This window comes from Pseudopipra pipra, chromosome 2 (genome assembly GCF_036250125.1).
Source record: "Pseudopipra pipra isolate bDixPip1 chromosome 2, bDixPip1.hap1, whole genome shotgun sequence".
Taxonomy (NCBI): Eukaryota; Metazoa; Chordata; class Aves; order Passeriformes; family Pipridae; genus Pseudopipra; species Pseudopipra pipra.
The window spans coordinates 48,916,291-48,935,418 of NC_087550.1; the positions used below are offsets into that span (position 1 = coordinate 48,916,291).

Genomic DNA, 19,128 nt, shown 5'->3' on the forward strand with positions numbered 1-19,128 from the left:
TTGAAGCCCGTCGCTTTGCACCTCCTGTTTAAGTATTACAGGGAGTGTTACCTGCACCTCCTGTTTAAGTATTACAGGGAGTGTTACCTTGCACGAGATACTGGTGGCATTACATATGTGCGTAACACAGGTGCAAAGCAGCCACACCAAGTGTAAAGCCAGGGGAAAATCAAGCTCCCTGGGGATAGAGACAATAGAAATATCAGTTAAAAAAAAAAATAAAAGAACTCGAGTTCTCAGCAAAACAAGACATGCATGGCTGCAAACAGAAACGCATAGGATCAAGTTGCTCGTTCTCTCTGCAAACTAGAAGGCTGCCACTTACTCACTATTTAAAATCCTTGACAAACACAAAGACTTCTTTATTCTTCCTCTAAGGCTCTGTTAATCCAAAGTATTCCAATAAGAAGCTGAAATGCACCACAGGGAGTAAGTGTTTTGATGAAATCACTGCAGGGTTACTTCTTGTTGTTGTAACAATCACTAGCAGAGCAGTGGGAAGCACAGCGAGCAACCAGGCTTTCTTGGCTCCAAACAGTTCGAAGAAAAAGAAAGAGCAAACCCATGGACACTCAGAAGCCCATGGCTACAACTACACAGCACCTGTGTTGAACCAGGGAAGACAGCTGGCTCCTTCAGACAGGCATCGTCCTCTGAATACACGCACAAACTGTGAGGGCTGTCTTGGGAATTGTTCTCAGGAGAGTCTGAACATCCAAAACCAGCTTTGGCTGCCTTTTTCCCCTGAATTATTGTCCTGAATTCCTAGGCTCAACAAATGCCTGCTGCTACACTGATTACTGCAAGAAACAGCCTTCACTTCAATACTTCTCATCCTTCTAGCACAGTCAGAGGTCTATGGTAGAGAAAATGCATGCTGTTCTCTGTGAAAAATAAATTTATGAGAGTTACAGCTTCACAAGTCACCAGGGAAAAGGCTAACAGTGAAGATTCTTCATGGACTTGTCAGAAATAAATTTGCATTTCAGACTGAAGAGAGAAAATAATCTTAGATTTTTTTTCCATGTCTACAATCACCTGGTTTTCAGAGGTGACACTGCTCAGTAGGAAAAGATAATCTCACACAGAAATAGAGATTGTAACTCTTTAAAAGACCAGGCTGTTGTTCCTTTATCCACTGCCACAATACCTGAAGACAAGGCCAGTGGCACTTTTCACATTTCCTGCAGTCTGCTGAGATACCTGCCTTAAAGACAGGTGGTCACTACATCCTCTAAGCATGCTAAGAGGCAGAAAAAAAAGCATAGCAGCTCTTCTTTCCCCTAAAAGGTTTTGAAGAGTGGACAGATGGGGCACCCATAGTCTATAATAAGGGTATGGATCAACTTCCTCTAAATCAAGAAGAAAAGAGAGAGATTCAACCATTCAAAATATACTAAAATCTCACCCTACACGTGTAATACACAATACCTAGGCTCTGCCCAAGATGATAGCCCAGTTAACCTACAGGTTAACCTCAAGGCCACTGGTACTGACCACAAGAACTCTAAATTCCAAAGGTCCTATAGCCTGGGGCTGGGTTTGCACTGACTCTAGGTTTGGGCTCCCTCCCTGCAAGTCACTAAAACCTCCATGAACAGCCCTCAAGCAGCAATGTCCCAGCTCCTACTGAGTCTGAGATAAGTATAAGCCAAAGAAGCACACAGACCAATCAGGAAAAGACAGGAGAAGTGTTAGTAAATGCTGCTGAACCAGCTTAGGAAACCACAGAAACTACTCACACACATAGCATTCCCTACACACGCCGCTGCCTTGCAGACTCTGAATAACAATTTGCAACAGTCTCTTTTCCCCAGTAATCCTTCCCAGTAACCAAAAAGGTCTTGAGTGGTGACTAGTTATTCTCCAAACAAGTGTCAATCCATCCCACATCAGAAGCAAGCTAATTTTCTTTGCTCTTTACAGAAATGCTCAGCAGCCTCCTCCCTCCTCTTCCATTTTATCTCTAAGCAAGGCCCAGACTGAGCTCACTTGCGGTCCACCAGCCTAGACCAGTTCAGTCCTATATCCTTCCTGTTGCCCGATTTGTAACTCATTCTCCTCCTCTGACCTTCTCTCCAGCAGCAACTATGCTCAGCCGCAAATGCAACTGCAAAGCTAAAGCAACAGATTATTCCCTTCTTTCCTTCCTTCCTTGAACCATCCAGCCTGTAGTTTGCAGTCTGATCAAGAGATACTTGGCACATTTGGAAAAAACAGTCCAAGGACTGAGTTCTTCTGGGAAGTGGTAACAGCTGGTCAACATAATCCTATGTAGAGCTGTCTATTAAGCATTTCTGCTTCAGTCAATATGTCCTACATGCTCACACGTACAGGTCGACATATAGAAAGTATTATAACGTCAGCAAGCTATAACTGAGTAAATACAGAAAAAAATATTGTTTACTGTAGGGGCTACATACATTTCCAGGTGTTTCTTTCAGTGCATTTTACACAAATCATTATGAGACAATTTATTGAACAAATTCTTGATCTTTCCTGTTTACCTTTTTAGCCTTCTGTTACAGTCATCCACAAGTTACAGCAGCAGACATACATAGCTACAGCTTGCCATTTACTAAAACACGAAATAAATTCCCACCTTCCAAGGTCTTCTGATCCCTTTGAAAAAATCAGGCATCCACATTGGAAGAACAACAGCTTCTCTTAACAATTTCTTGGCTTCTTCCAAATCTGCTATGTCATCCCTGTGCAAAATGAAGAAGCTTGTATAAGATTCCCATGCAACAATATTTCTTCTATTTTTATACAAGAAAAATAGAAAAGCTTTTCACTTAGTACCATCTCTTTCAGCATGCAACTTAGGCCTCATGAGAGCACTCCTATAGTACTGCGACCTAAAATTGAATCCACTTTCGGAAGATAGGAAAAAAATTTTTTTCAACTCAAGTTACCCAGAGCTGTTTAATTAAAAATTGTTTTGGATAATGTGAACTCCAAAGCAGTATCTTTAAAGACCTCTGGAGCATATGTTCATTTCAACAGTACCTGTAATGAATGTACTGCATATATTATCAATTAGCAACAAAATCTTAACTTAATTAATTAATTAAATTAATTAACTGTTTAAGCAAAAGACCTTGTTTTGCCTATCTTTAGAAGACTATGTTGTCTCCCTGTTGTAAGAGTTAAAAGATGGCTATTTTCTCTCATTTTCCATACTAGCAAACCCACTTGAATCGAGAAAATCCTCATACCAATGAATGCTTGGATTCCTTGATACAATGTCTCTTTCAAGAGCTTCGATCAGGTCTTTGTCATAGCCTGCTCCATCAAATTTTGGAATTTCCCCATCACCAAATTCCTGGGATATTTTCTTTCCCTAGAAGTGAAAGTCATACAGAGGAATACATTATTCTTTCAACATATCCTTTACTAGCAAGACTATCTAGTTCATCTCTGTAGAAGCCACAGGAAAATATCAAGCTTTAGCACTAGAATGTTGTGCAGGATAACCCTGCTTGAGAAGGGAGGTTGGACCAGATGACCTACTGTGGTCCCTTCCAACCTGCCCCATTCTGTGATTCTGTGAACACAGCTATCTCAGCACCACTACAGCCAGCAAAACCAATGGGTTCACAACCTCTGCTCTGCAAAGAGTCCCCAAACACCTGTGGTTGCTACCACCACAACAGCATCATGTTTCTTTCATAGATACAGCTCATAGTGACAAAACCCCATCAGACCTCATTACATATCATGGGGGGTAGGTTTGTTGGTTTTAAAGCACAAACCAGACTCTCTTAATGGTGCTAAACCACTCTTCAGACAACTGACACCCTTCCCAGCCAGCCGAAGGCATGAATGCAGGAACAGCCTCACAATGGTGGCTGTGTCACGACTTAATGCTACGTTAATTCCTAGCTGAAGACCAGAGCACCCAAAGCATATTTTGACGATGCTGCACTTGCCACATTACCTGCCAGAGTTAAAAAACTGGCACGATCATCACTCTTCATCACTGAAAAGGAACATGGAAACTTTAACACCCATTGCCTTCGACAGAGGAAAACAGATTCTGTCCCCTCACTTCATTAAAGCCCTCCTGCCCAGCAATATCTCCTTTCCTCAGCTACAAACTATCTATGTCTTGCCTCTCAATTGCAGGCCAGCTCCATAAACAGTTAAAATCCTTTCAAAAGGTCATTTTTACTTAAGGGTTGCTCCAAAAGCCCTAAAGAAGCTCCCAAGTCACTTCTTACACTAATTTCTGCAGCATGCTCATTCAGTGACCAAGCCACACTTTGTGTCTGCCCCAAATGGCCCAGAGTTCCTGTTTAATATTTCCACTGTGCTGTTAAGCTTATGGAGGTGAAGTAACACTTTCCCTTTGAAGCATTAGGGCTCATGCTCCTCCTCTCTCAGTTCCAAAGATAATTGTTTTCCCATCCCAGCTCAATGGCAGTGTTCGGGGTGCCTGAAAAGCAGCTGTGCTGTTTTAACGAAGGGGGCTGAGGAGAGAGCTACTTTAGGACTCTTAACTCAGCTTCTAAACACTATCAGCAGCAAGTTAAAGAATCCCAGCTGGCTGGACAAAAGCATCCTAGGCGAAGGAGGGCTGAGAGGCAGCTGGAGACACACAAATAACCTCGCAGTGGAAAAATAAAAAGGTTAGCGATTATATCCCTCCCAGTTGCTGTTTGCCCATGATGACTGTGAGGGAGTAGTTTATCTTCCCACTATTTTTATTTCTTGCTTCCAAGTGAACTCTTGTGTTGTTCAGTACTCCTAGATCAGCTTTTTGCAATGGAAACAAAGCTGAAAGTTGTGTTTAAACAAAAAGCTCATGTAAAAAATGTAATGGTCGGGTGTAAAAAGGAAATGGAGAGAGAAGCCCTGTAGAGTTTGCAAGATTTAAGGAGAGATAAAATGGAATTTAAGTGTAACCATTAAAAAAAAAAGAAAGGGTAAAAAACAGGACAATGAAATGAAAGGTATTTGCTGTCTGTTACATACTTCTCTTGCTCTTCAATGGACTGGTTTTCCTAGTAGAATTTTTTTGCACATCAAAAAACAATTGCCTGTTTTGGTCGTTTGGGGTTTTTTCCCCCTGGGTGAGCCGCGTTAGGGCAGGATTTACAGAGCCGAGCAGGCAGGGCGCTGGCTGCAGCACAGCCCACCGGCGCGGAGGCAGCATCTCAAGACCCCGAGCCCGTGCCCGGGGCCCGGCCGGCAGATCGCACCCCGCGCCTTCGCTGGGCCGGTGACGCAGCTCGGGCAGCGGAATAAAACAGGAATAAAAGGGGAAGGCCGGCCCGGGGCCAGGAGGGCGCTGGCAGCCCCGGCGCAGCCGCGGGGCGGCAGCACGGCCCCGATCCCAGTCCCGGCCCCGGCCCCGATGCCAGTCCCAGCCCCTCCGCGTCCCATCCCCGCACCCCGCTGCCCGCTCCCGGCGGACGCGCTGCTCCAGGGACAGCTGTTTTTCCTGCCCTTGCGGCATGTCTCGCCAGCGGAGGGCGGGAGAAGGGCGGCCAGCGGGGAGAAGTGCTCTCAGCATCACCTCGGCTGTCATTGTAGTGACACTGGTTCCTTTTTTTCTTTTTCCCAGTTCCGGAATTAAACCAAGATTTAAAGTCATTGCAGTTTTCACGTGTAATAAGATTATTAGTGCTGGTCCCAAATCCGTCCAATCTGCAATCCCCAGTCAGCAGGTAAGTGAGCACAGGCTAGAAATAACGATTTTTAAAAAAATGTCACCTGAATCCAGGCAGCAGGAGTAAGCATAATTTTTCAGTCGTATCCTCATCTCTTCTTCTGGTATTACTTTCCCAAAACAGCTTTAAATAAAGTTGCTGTGATGGCTTCTCTCTAACAAGGTATGCCAACAGACAGGTATACAGGCCTGCAAAAGACTACTCCATCCAACCCCTTGGCAATTACCCCATCACGTAATCTCAGGCAACCAATTCTGTCTTAAACATATTTAGAAATTTGCTGGGCTTTCCATCAGGAAGAGCTATCAGCCCTGCACTAACCCACTGGAACAAAAACCTTATTTCCAAAATTGATGTTATTTCTACTCTTGTACCAAGTTTGTGCGTTAGTTTCAGCAGATCTCTTCTCAGTGTGTCCACCACCTTGAAATACTTGCATCACGGGTGCAAGTATGTGATCTCCCTTAATTTACTAAACCAAATAAGTCTCATTTTGGAACACGAGCTGAACACAATTACCTGTTCACTTGGGCAACCCTTTATTTCCTCTTCCTTCTAACGTTAACACATCTTTCTTGAGCATGGCTGTACACAACATACTCCAGCTGTTGTCTCACCAGAGCCTCCTATAATGTTGTGGGTACCTCTTCTCTCTGTTAGTAACACCTCAACAAACTGGGCCTAGGATTTTGTTTACATTCATATCCATAGCAATATTATACTACATCCTTACAGTCAACCTCAGACAGATCAAACACATAGGAAAACTCTGACGTTATTTGCAATGACCAGCACTGGGCCCTGAAGATGTCTTGCTTTCCTGCAGGTTCTTCCCACTACACACAAATGCCGAACAACTGCCAGATGCACTGTCCACTGCTTGCTGCCAAAGCCAAAGGTGGCACCTGGCTGTTCCTTGCTCCAGCAGCCAGCCCTTCCCATCACCACAGGAAAAGGTGATGTGCCAAACAGAGGTTCAGCCTGATCCACTTTCTGCTGATATATCCAAATCTTTCTTCTCCTCTATGGCTGAGCTCCCAGCTTCTAGCAGAAATTCTTGTTATAGTCTCCAACTACACAGCCTGCTGCTCTGCACCACTGAAGATTATCCCATTTCCATGACTCCAACACAGAGTCATCCAATTCTTCCAATACAACAGCCTCATTTGCCTCCTCTGCAAATGTTCTAAAACTTAGTACACTGTTTAGATAAAATTACCAACTCCAATTGCCTGGATCACTTTTCCTTTGCCCTTCTCAATAGAGGCACTGTCAACACAACTCACCATTCACGAGACAAGGGCAGACCAAATAAACTTTACTGTAAATCTGCAATTTCACCTACCAGTTCTTTCAACGTTTTCAGATGGAGATTATGCAGCCTTCCAGTCCCAATGCATGGAGGTCTATGTTTCCACATAAATGCAACTACCTCATCTCACTTCTGATGATGCACATGAGAATAAGCAAGCAAAAAAAATTAATTTTTTAATTCCTACCTTCTTTGATTTTAATATTCACTGATGTGGCAGTGCAGCCCTTGGCTATTTCATATCCTTCACAATATTTACTGTCCTTATCCACTGACAATCTAAAATAATCTAAAGAGTACTCCTAAAAAAGTGTTCTAGTACTTAGATATGGTATTGTGACATTTCTAGAAGACATACAGGTAGCGTTCATGCTGTCTCTTTAAGTTGAACTACTAAACAGAAGCTAAAACTCTTGGTAATGCTCCAGCAGAGGGTACCCTGAGAACAAGCCTAATCATTTCCAGTGGAACTAAGAAGGAAGAAGCACTTGAAAGAAGTATTTAAGAAAAAAGGACAAGTAAATATAAGGGTTTAGTGGATAGACACCATCTGGTGAATTGTAGTTCAACACTGTTTTATATAGCACCACAAAAGGTCATTTTACCGGCATAGTCAGGTTAAAATTCCTTATACCAAGATGGTTACCGTCAGAATGAAAAGATATTATGGTCTGAGGAGGAGAAACAGTGAAAGAAGGCATTTGCCTTAAGTGAGGCAAAACACTTCTAAAACGTACATGCTATACCTATACATACCCTGAAAAAAAAAAAGCATTACGCTGTGATATTATAACCAGGATAGCATACAACCTATTATACCACAGCCAACATCTTAGGAAATGGAGAGCTCATTACATGTTCTAAGTAGTCCTAGCCATGTACCCAAACCCTAAACCTACAGAACTGAAACATTTAGTATGAGACAAGATATCTGGTTACTTAATTTGAAGCTTCAGTTTTGCCCTATTATTTTTAACTGAACGTGAAGAGTTACCAAATCTCTTTGATTCGAGATACCAGGCTACAAAGTAAGCCTCTTGATGCTTTAAATTCAGAAACTGAAGAACAAATGCTTGTACTAAGAAAGGATAAAACCGAAAGCTAAACTTATTTTCAAGCCTGTGTGTAAAATATAGAAAGCTGCATTAACTTCTCTCATTTTCCACATCCAGCTACTTCCTCTTTCATTCAGACTTTTCTTCAAAGGCAAATCATGGATTCCTTACAAGAATCATTATATAATACATGAGAATTTGTAAGGTGGGGTGATTTTCCCTTACATACTTCAGACAAAGGAAGTAAAATAACCAAGTAGCTAGACAAAGGGGAATACAAGAGCACATGTATTGGAACTTTTTGAGAAGACATATTTTACTTCTGCCACCTAGTGACCAACTTATTCTGATAAGAGCAGTGTTCAAAATGTGCCATATTAAAGGGAACACCTTTATGACTCTTCCTCCACCTCACAGCAGTAGTGTTGCTAATCATATTATTCCCAGAGATAAGTATTATACAAGTCATGTTGTAGGCTCCTTATAGTAAAGCCCTATAATGCTCATCACTGGAAAGCCTGGTGAGCAGAGTTCACCCTCATTAGAGCTAAGACTTTGAAGGCTGCCTTACACAAGCACAACTGGTGAACCTGTCACACACCATGACTCCAATTCCCCATATAGCTGGCAAAACTTTAAATAATTTCCCAGATCTTCACAAGTTTTTTATAGCTTGTAGGATGCACACTTGTTATTTTACATCTTACTGATCTGTGGTAGAGAGATTTCAAAAATGCTTAATCTGTACAGTCACTCAGAGGCACTGCTGAAAATGGGCCTGGCCCTAGTTACTGCTGGTGGTAAGGGCTGGGATTACTTAATAATTTTACTGTGTATCAGAAAACAATTCATGATGGAAAAAGCATATCTCGCTTGTGCTGTCAAGAAGCAACCTGTAATAGAAAGGTTGCAAAGGGACTAACCACATTAATTTAGAAGAAAACTGGCCTAAATATTTTCTTATTCATCTGACCTGTACAATGCTGTATGCCCCCATAGGAAGGCCTGTCTTGTAACTTTGTCTGTCAGGAAAGTAATGTTACTTCAGTACACTCTCAACTTGTATAGCTCATACCACAGAGTACTGGCACTGAATCCATAGCTGAATTTAAAAACACAAGTATCTCAGAAACAGTGATTTGGACTCCAACATTTTTTCCAGCCAAAAAACAGTCCTGTCTTGGACATCACTACTTCATAATGAATCACTGTTTCTTCTTTTCTTTCACTTCAGCACTGCTTCTTTTTCATGCATCTTCAGAAGAAAGAATCTCAAACTTACTCTAATTTAATTAATTGGTTTTATTTTAAAACAAAGCCATTCCAAGAAGCTTCTTCCTAAACACTATAATAAATATGAAACCATTTTCATAAACCAAAGAAAATGAAAGCTGCTAAGAGTTTTCTTTTAGTACATCTCCCTCATACAATTCTCAAATATATAACTTCAAATCATGTGGTACAGATTTACCTAGCATCAATGCATTTACAGAACTGCCCTGGACTTCTGGGCTCATCTAAATTTTACTATGGCATGGCAGAGGCAATGAGACTGTGGAACTCCATTCATAATACTTAAAGTCTAGAGAAGGGCACTGGCCTCACTTTTGCACTTTTTTGATAAATATGTTTATAAAAGACCTGAAGTTGGGGAAAAGGAGGAGCAGGGACTTTATGCCCAAATGACACTTACAGACTAGAGTCAAGCCCATGGTCTAACCAGAGGGTGAGAAGCCCCCGGCAACAGGACACTATGCTTCCCCCCATCAAAAAAACTCACACCAAGACAGAGCAAACATGACAGAACTTTTCTTAATTTGGTGTCATTATTAATATATATCCCCATGATACATGCTTTGATTATGGGGAAAAATGAAAGCACTGAGTTTTTCTGCATGGGATTATTGTAGCTTCTTATTATTATCTGTATTAAATGACTAAAAGTAAGAGTGCTTCCCTTTGCCACCTGCTGCATCATAATGCTTCCTTGCCAAGTTCTTTCCCACCTCTTACCTTGTCGTCTCTTCCTCTAGCTCTGGATTCCCTTTCACGGCTGCCTGCAGACTTCTCAGCCTTGGATACCACATGTGCTCTGCCTGCAGGCCCACGTGGCTGCAGTCCTGGGGAGTCCTTCCTCAAAGACTTTCCTTCTCGGTTGGGACGTTTTATCTGAGGTGGAGCCCTAACAAGCAAACACAACAAAAATATGTTAAAAACAGAAAAAAAAAAAAAAGAGGAAGAGAGTAACATTAAGAAGGAAGGATTCTAGTATTTCATTAATTCCTTTGGCTATTATTACTGAAGCTGCTAGGTCCCTAAGTCTCATCTCACTATATATGCAAATCCAGCGATGTATTTCTGGTTCTGTCTGACACCCAAAGGAAAAAATATGAAAGGAAAAACTAACAACACTATTTGATCAGTAATCCTAACCAATCTTACAACAAACCAACACCCATGTAACAAAAGAGGAAACAATTTAGTAGAAGTCTTGAAATTGTAGTTTCTGCTGACTCCAAGCCAGGAGACTATATTAGGCTACATTCATGTTCCCAAGTTCTACGCAACCAGATGACTTTCCTGCTAAAAGGGAAAAAAAAAAAAAAAAAAGCTGTCTAATAGCATTGACAGGCCCCAAAACAAAGGAGTGAGGATTTTAAAACAATCCTCCTACCTCTGACTCCATTCCCCTGGGTGAAAATGTCAAAACATAAAAATTGCTTTGAAAGCAAACAGAGTCGAACTGCAACCACCTATATTTATGTACATCACCCACAATGTCAAAGAGAACTCAGCAGTAGCACAAGCAGAAAGAATTTTGTTTTAAGACAAGGTATCCCAGTCATTTTGCTCTAGGGACTGGATTCGAAAGACATAACTAAAATAAATGGCCAGAAATGTCACCCAAATTTAGTAAGTGTCCACTATTAAATCTTGTTCTAACTCCTGTTTTGAGTAACTCAAAAGTTGTTAACTCCAAACACATTTTCCTGGAATATGGCTTAAAAATAGTACATTCTTAAACACACTGTTGCATACAACTGCAACATTTTGCTTTGTATGCATTTTCTTCAAACTTAACAGCATAGAACAGTGGTTAATTTCCCTTTCTTATTTGCTCAAGATTTAAATTTCAGCTTTAAAAAAGCAGATGAACTATTGGACCTCTACCTCTAAGAAATGATACAACGATATGGTATCTAAGAAAGATACAAGATTAAATAAATACATCTTGAACTTTACATAACATTACCACAAAAATTCTGATAGCCATTTCTACCACTCACAAAAGTAATCAGCATTAATATTTTACACTTACATTCTTAGGGTTTTTTGAAAATCAAAGATCTGTTTGATAATCATAAAGCACAGAAAACTGTAAATAAACTTGGTAATTCTTTCCATTAACCAAAATCACTCATTTTACTTTGCTCCTTTGCTTATGTGAGTATGCACACATTAAAAGTCTCTGCTCTTATGTTAGACACATGTTGGCATGATTAATGTTATTCTTGTCTGTAAACCGAATCTGTTGTTTCCAACAACCTGTGTCAAGCTCTATTAGGGCAAAAATAGGGATTTCAGAAAATGCAGAAGCATCTATTTTAAGAAATCTATTAGCTAACTGAAGTTACCTTAAATATGGTTACAGAGAAGAAATACCATATATACTAGAACATGTTTAGCAATTAAACTAACCAATGGATTAAACACAGGTCATACTATCTGTAGCTAAGGAGTGATTTCTAACCACTATGTCCTTCAAGATCTTTAAGTTCCAACTCTTTACAGACTCCTCAGCCATCAACGAATTCACCTGCTTAAATAAACTGAAATGGAAAAGTTTTCTTCCTGCACATGAGAACTGTCACCAAAAGCCCAATAACCTCTGCAGCAGACTCTAGTTCCTGGCACTTAGTCACTCCTACCAGAATAAAGGAGTGACTCTAGAATGTCAGCATAAATCTGACTGTAGTTTAAATACCTTTTTCCCAATGAATTAGATTTATTCTTTATTACAAATGACTAAGGGGTAAATTAAATATGATTTTCATGTTACAAATGCATTCAAAAGAGAACATAAAGTTATGGTGATCCAACTTTATTCCACCCACTCTGCTTCAGCCTCTCATTACCTGTGTTCAGCTGGAACAGGAGGAGGCCAAACAGCTGGATCTCTAAAAGGCTCATCTTGACAGGATACAGAGATGTCTGGAGGTCTGTCCATTTTAAAACTCTCTAAGGTGTTGACAATGCCCTTAACTTGTTCATATTCTTCAACTAATTCTTGTCGGACCTTGAGAAATACATATGTTATTTAAAAATTGTTACAATTCAAACTTTAAAAAGAACCAAACAAACACAGAAAGTACCTCAAAAACATACGCTGCCCTCAAAGGCAGGGACTCCCAAGCCTCTCTATTCACAAACCCTGGACCTATCAGGCTGACAGTACGTCTTTAACAACAGCATAAACTATTGAATCTCTGTTGAATTCATTTTCCTGCTTTTTAATGTCACAACTTGACATGAGTGCTAGTGCAGCGATCACTTTTCCATAACACGTGCTGATGCTGAGATTTATGTTTGCATGTTGACATATATGTACACATATTTTTATACTAATAAGGGTGTTGCTGACAGATCTATAGTATATTTGCTACTACTTTAGCATAAAAGATACTCTCTGATTATTCTTCAAGGTTCTAGTTACAAAACTGGCCAAATCATTAAAATATAATATTACAAAATTAATTCTGTGAGGAGCACCATACAGTCAAAGCACAAGCAAATTCTTTGGTGGATTGCAAAGATTAGAACAGAACATGGGAACTTTAACACTCTATAGCATAAGTTCAAATAATAAGTAAAGTAAGTAAAATAAAAATGAGAAGAAATTATGTTTGAGAAAGAAATCGTGTTGCAGAATTCTTCAGCTGAATTTTATACTGGAAGTTTCTATTGGCACTGATCAGGGAGTTAGAAGTACTACAATAATTTCAAGATTATTTCCTTGATATTTGTTCATTTCAATTTTTTTCCATGAAGCCTAGGAAAAGTAAAATTTGTACAGAAATTTGCTCTGTTTTAAGTGGTATATCTTGTTATAAGCTCAAGTTTTGGATCCTGAGGTCACTGGTTCTTAGTATACACCAGTAGCCCAAAGCTGCACTGTACATTCTTGCTCAGAAGCACAAGCTTTCAGAGCAGTCATTTAGGATGTGCTAGGATTCACCTGAGTGGACTTGTACTGCATCCTACCCATCTTCCACCTATCACTCAATGATGCCTTCTATCCTGTGGGGCCAACCTCCATGATTACTTTGGTTTTTCCCCACTTGTGGGTCTTAACACCCTGATGTTGCCTCTTTGCTGAAGTGTTGGTGCACAGCTAAAGTGAATTCATGCATTGCTGTGCACACTTGGAAATCAGTGCTGGCACTCTGCAGCAAGGATTACCTTAGGCCAATATGAATCTTGCCTGTTATAGGCTCACAGGTGGAACTACAGAGACATCCTGAACATTTCCGTTCACTGGAAAGGCACGCAGGCTTTAAATGCTCTCATGAAGAAACACTACAGAGAGTACATTTCCAGGCTGCCACCAGGCATAATACTGAGCTAGGATACCCTGCAAGGCTGAACCTAAAGCCAGGATCTGAAGTCAGCTTACAGGAAAGCCAAGGAAAGACACCAGACATCCAGTTGTGCTCATATCATGCATCCACATGAAAAAGAGCTGGGAAAAATATTGCCTGGGAATCCTGAGACCAGACTTCACTTTGTGGCAAACAGAAGAAGGCAACTGAGAACAGTATCAACAGATGTCAACAACGTTGCTTGAAATCCAGACTCTCCCTACTGTGCAGATTCTTGGTAAGAGGATAAGGAGAATGGAGGTCTGCAAATCCAGCCTATCTGAGGTTATAACAGCAGCAACTCAGGGAACTTGTACTAAACAGCATCACACCTTATATCTATTCTTCTTAATGGTGTGTACTGATGAAAAGATACAGCCACTAGCCTGAGATCTTCCCTTCTCCCTGTGTCCTCGGAAATGAACTACATTGGGCATGTGCAGGGTGCTCTGTCTAGTCAGCATACTTTTAGGAGCATGGCTCTTCCAGCCTGACTTTTACCTCCTCCTTCCATTTCTCTTACATTCTCGTTTCCCCTTTCAGAATGGCATCTTTCCGCACCTGTCCCACTCTACATATTGAAAACAGCAGCAGCAGCCCCCCACTTTTTGTGGGACAACTTCAAGGCAAAAAGTGCTATCTGACTTACTGTTTGGTGCTGTGTGCTGTTACTGTGCTTACTGTTGGGTAGGGTAAGGTAAGGTGTACAAAAGAGTGAATGATTAAATTGACAGCACTCAGTAAAAAACACATATCACCTCTGTAAGCTACAGTTCTAAAATGCTACCAGGTACACCCCACAGTAATTTATTGTTCTACTCTATAATATTTTCCAGGAATTTTCCCACTACAAGGACAAATAGATTTCAGCAGCACAAAGACATTCTTCTCTGGTTTAAAGCACTATATCCAGGCTGGAAGTTTAGTCCTAATTGGTATCAATTTGAAAGTGAATTATTACATAGAGTAATAAAAGAACATGGATGGGGAATGTATTTAAAGGTTTAGTACAGAGACATGACAATATTACTGAAAGATGTCTCCCCATTATGACATCAAACAATCAATGGGAATGCAAAAAGGCTCCTACCACCTACTTAAAGCAGAGGATACATCCTTCTTGAAATGATTCTTTCTACTCACAGACTTTTATGATAGAATTTCTAAGCTGATCCATTTCTGATATGGATCTTCCTAAAGAAAATTTACCAATTTTATTGTCACATAGATGTTTTCTTTGTGGAGGCATGGCTGCCTGCCTCTCCTCTCCCACTTTTGCAACTCCAACACCCACCTAGTTGACCAAGAAAAGCCAGTAGATGTGCTGGTTTGGGATTTTAGCAAAGCTTTTGATATTCTTCTAGACAAAATGTCCAGCACACCTAGACAAGTCCCTAGTACAATGGGTGGGTGAGCAACTGGCTGATAGGTTGAGCTCAAAGGGTTGTAGTAAATGTGATCGCATCAGGCTGGTGGCCAGTCACCTGTGAGGTTCTCCAGAGCTTAATCTTAGGGTCAGATCTCTTCAATGTTTTTATAAAACATAGAAATTGAATGTACATTAAGTAAGTTTGCTGATGGCACTAAGTTGGAGGAGCTGTGGACTCCTTTGAGGGTAGAGAGGCCTTAAAGAAAGGTCTGTATTGACTAGAGGGCAACAATGCAGGTTCCCCTACAAGTGCAGGATCCTTCACGTGGGACAGGATCAACCAGTACAAACTGGGGGATGAGAGGCTGAAGAGCAGCTTCACAGAAAGAGATATGGGGGTTTGGGTAGATGGCAACTTGAATAATGAGTCAGCAGTGCCCTGGCAGCCAGGAGGGCCAACTGTGTCCTGGGGGGCATCAGGCAAAGCATTGCCAGCCAGTCGAGGGAGGGGATTGTCCCATTCTGCTCTGCTCTGATGCAGCCTCACCTTGAATATTGTGTGCAGTTTTGAGCACCACAACATAAGGACATCAGACTATCAGAGTGTGTCCAGAGAAGAGCAACTAAGATGGTGAAAGGTCTCAAGGGTAAGACTTAGGAGGAGCAACTGAGGTCACTTGGCTTGCTCAGCTTGGAGAAGGCTGTGAGTGACCTCACAGCAGTATACAGCTTCCTCAAGGGGGGCAGCAGAGAGGGAGCTGCTGATTTCCTCTCTCTGGGGGCCAGAGATAGAACACGAGGAGATGGAATGAAACTGCTTCAAAGGAAGTTCAGATTGGACATTAGGAAAAGGTTCTTCACTGAGAGGATGGTCATTCACTGGAACAGGCTCCCCAGGAAAGCAGTCATGGAACCAAGTCTGCCAGAGTTCAAGGGGTGTCTAGACAGTGCTCTTAGTCATGTTGCTTAGTTTTAGATAGTCCTGTGAGAAGCAGGGAGTTGGCTCGATGATCTTTATGAGTTCCTTCCAACTGGAGAGTTTCTATGATTCTATATGTGACTGCCATCAGCAAGATACTAGTATCGACAGAGGCAAAGAGAAGGGTAAATCCCCACGGCCCTGCACAGTTCTTGCAACACTGCACTTACTTTATCAGAAGCTCTACGTGCATCTGTACAAAAGGAGCCTTAGGTACAGGAAGAACTTGATCATTTTTCAGGGCAAAGCAGCCCTCTTGCTCATTCCAGATGGGGTAACTATCTTTTCAAAGCCATGAGATATCCAGCTCAGGCAGGATTGCTCCTACCCTGCTTTGCTCTCTTTGCTTTCTCATCACACAATCAGCAGACACATTCCCCAGTGTGAGAGCTTCCAGCTGAGTTACAAATGTGATTGATTACTAACTCAGTTCCTTCAAACTGTCTAACACGCAATCCCCCCCATCCAAAAATAAATCCAGCCAAACAGCTGCTGTGAGGTACAAAGGAATGATACAGCATAAATCCTCCAGGGCACTGCTCCACAAGGGACAGCCGCTTCCTACTCTAGGAGTACTGACAGGATTCCTTCTATCAGCCTTCCAACACATGCAGAAAATTTGGTGGAAAACAACTTTTTAGCATTGATGGCCAGAGTGCTGTCATGCAGCTCGCTGGACCAGCAAGGAGGATGGTATCTGAAAACCAAGGGAAAGTGATTCTTTGATGCCTTGGAAGACAAAAACGAACTAACATCTGCTATCCATCTCTTAGCCAGACCTGAGCAGATCAAACTCCAAAATAACCACTCTTTTGCTTAGTCAGTACCTGGCAAACCAACCAATAAAGAAACCTCAGTGTGCTTAAACAACTGGACCACAAAGCAAAACCAGTGATAAACTCCTTAAAGAAACTGAGTCAGATGAAATAGGTGCAGAATGACTTTCTTGCAGTTGAGAAACAACCCAGACATGAGCCAAGAAAGGCTGTGCTGTATTATGAAGTAGACTGAGCAGAGTCTTTGAGTGATCAGCGCTACTCTGAAGAAACCTAGGAAGGCTGCAATCAGGAAAATCATTTGTCTGGACTTACCTAGTCTCTTTGCCCTCCATCACACACACCCTTGGGTGCCAGAACCCTCAGGGGGCTCCTGCACAGGTTGTATAGAGCCTGAAGAAAGCTTTCAGGTTATTTATGTTTAAGCAGTTTCAGGACATAGCGTGGGCCAACTTAGCAGCTCACCACTGCCAAATAGGAAGAACTCAATTCACTTCTTCTCCCCAGCCACACTCTGCAAAACCACAGAAGCTGCTCTCCTGGATCCAATTCTGGCATCTCAATACGGTAAGACAGCTTGGTAAAATAGCAAGAAGCTGGCCTAGGAGGGTGAAAGAAAATAAAGGACACTTCTGCTGGGTTAGCAAGCTGCACTTGCACACTATCCTGTGATCAGGTGAATTCCAGGGGAAAAAAAATGGCAGAAAGAAGAGGAGGGAGAGAAGCTGGTGCTGACTGGAGGGAAGACGAGGTGGAGAAGAGCTTGGCCTCTCTGGGCATGGCAGGATGTTAGCCGGGTTCAGCTACCATGTGAAACTGTCTGCTCTCCACAGTCATGCTCTGGTACACCAGCTGCCCCTACCAGCCACATCACCTCCTCCACTGAAGCAGCATTGTGAGCACTGCACGATGTTGGAAAGCCCAACAAAAAGTCTTTCAGCTCAGACGACGGCCCCACAGCTTTGTTTTGACATTCCAGCCACAAGGATTTACAGTAACCAAGCAGAAAACTCATCCTAATATATGGATATAAAAACAATGATCAAGCATTGAGTTCATCCTTTCTCAGTTGTAGTTCCAAAACTCATTTCAGGGAGAACCCTTGTATTTCACCATCTAGCAGCTGTTGTAACTTTGACATCACCAGCTCTTACGTGCTATGCTAGAGCTTGTACTTCTACACAACTTCTCATAGCAATGAGCATGGGTATCTGTATCTTGGTAAATACAAATAATGTGTGGGGTTTTTTTTAATTCTATTATGCTGAAACAAAACCAATCAAGTTTCTACAGAAATATTTTCCAAATCTGAAGTTACCACCTGCAATTAGTGTTAGTTGTTCAAGCTCTGTTTTTCAAAAAGTGAAAATAACAATTCCCTAAACCATATCCAAAACGAATGCCCTGTAATGCAGTCTGATTCCATGGAGTGAAGGTATAGCTCCTATAATCACAAATATTCATTAGTTACCTGCAGAATATTCCTTAATTAATCATGAAATAACCTACTAAATGTTAACAAAACAGTCATGAAGCAAAAACAACATAAGCATAGATTGACTGAAATGTGCTTAAAATAACAAAAAGTAAAAATCATCCTTTATTCTTGAAGCAAGAGTACCGTGCACCTAATCACCTGCACCAGTGACCATTGTCAATAAGGGTGCTTTGCTGGCTGCTCCGAGGGTTCAGAAAATCATTGAACTGCCTCAGCTCTGGCTGCTGCTCCTGTGCTCTCAGCTATTGTGCAACACAGAGCACATGGTTATAACACACAGCAGGTTTTGCTCGACAGCCGCTGGCCTTGTTGTAAGCCAGTACTATCTCCCGGGGGCATGCTCTGCTGTCATTCTGCAGCTGCTGAACTGTCACTGAAGCAGCTCTTTCCTACAAGCCAGCTGTCTAGTAAAAAGACTTCAACAGCCAAGAAACTCTCAGAATAAACAGGGAGAATGTCAACACAAGTAAAGTTCACAGTAGCGGTCATGAGAGTAAACCTACCTTTTGGTGTTGGTAAGAATGAGTTGCTTCTGGTTTTAAATCTTTCCAGTCCCAGTCTGTACTTACATAGATGAATATGCCAACCTGTCAGTCAAACCTCAAAGCACAACAAAGTGACTTTTTCTTTTTCAAATGAGCTCAGGAGGCCTAGGAGTGAGAATAAGAGTGGAGCTACACTCAGCCCACCCAAGAATAAGCTGGGAACTCCCTGGATGCAAAACAAGTAAGGGTTTAAGAGCAGGTCACCCTTGATATCCCCAAGACAAGCTAGTCAATAGATGATCAATAGCAGTGAATTTTCCAAGGGATCAGGGGAATTCTT

The 19,128-nt window shown here is 41.6% G+C and overlaps 1 protein-coding gene across 8 annotated transcripts in view; it reads right to left on the reverse strand.

Annotated features, from left to right (window-relative positions):
- KATNAL1 (katanin catalytic subunit A1 like 1) overlaps positions 1-19,128 on the reverse strand; it is a 43,227-nt gene that overhangs the window by 11,352 nt on the left and 12,747 nt on the right. For 6 of the 8 annotated variants that reach the window (XM_064645453.1, XM_064645452.1, XM_064645450.1 and 3 more), the window contains 4 exons: positions 12,179-12,339; positions 10,056-10,224; positions 3,219-3,343; positions 2,603-2,708 (listed from right to left, as the gene is read on the reverse strand). In XM_064645453.1, coding sequence (XP_064501523.1) covers positions 2,603-2,708; positions 3,219-3,343; positions 10,056-10,224; positions 12,179-12,339 — 561 coding nt within the window. Of the gene's footprint in view, positions 1-2,602; positions 2,709-3,218; positions 3,344-10,055; positions 10,225-12,178; positions 12,340-18,806; positions 18,921-19,128 lie in introns of those variants that run through there. The other 2 variants (XM_064645456.1, XM_064645454.1) reach the window with 2 other exon arrangements.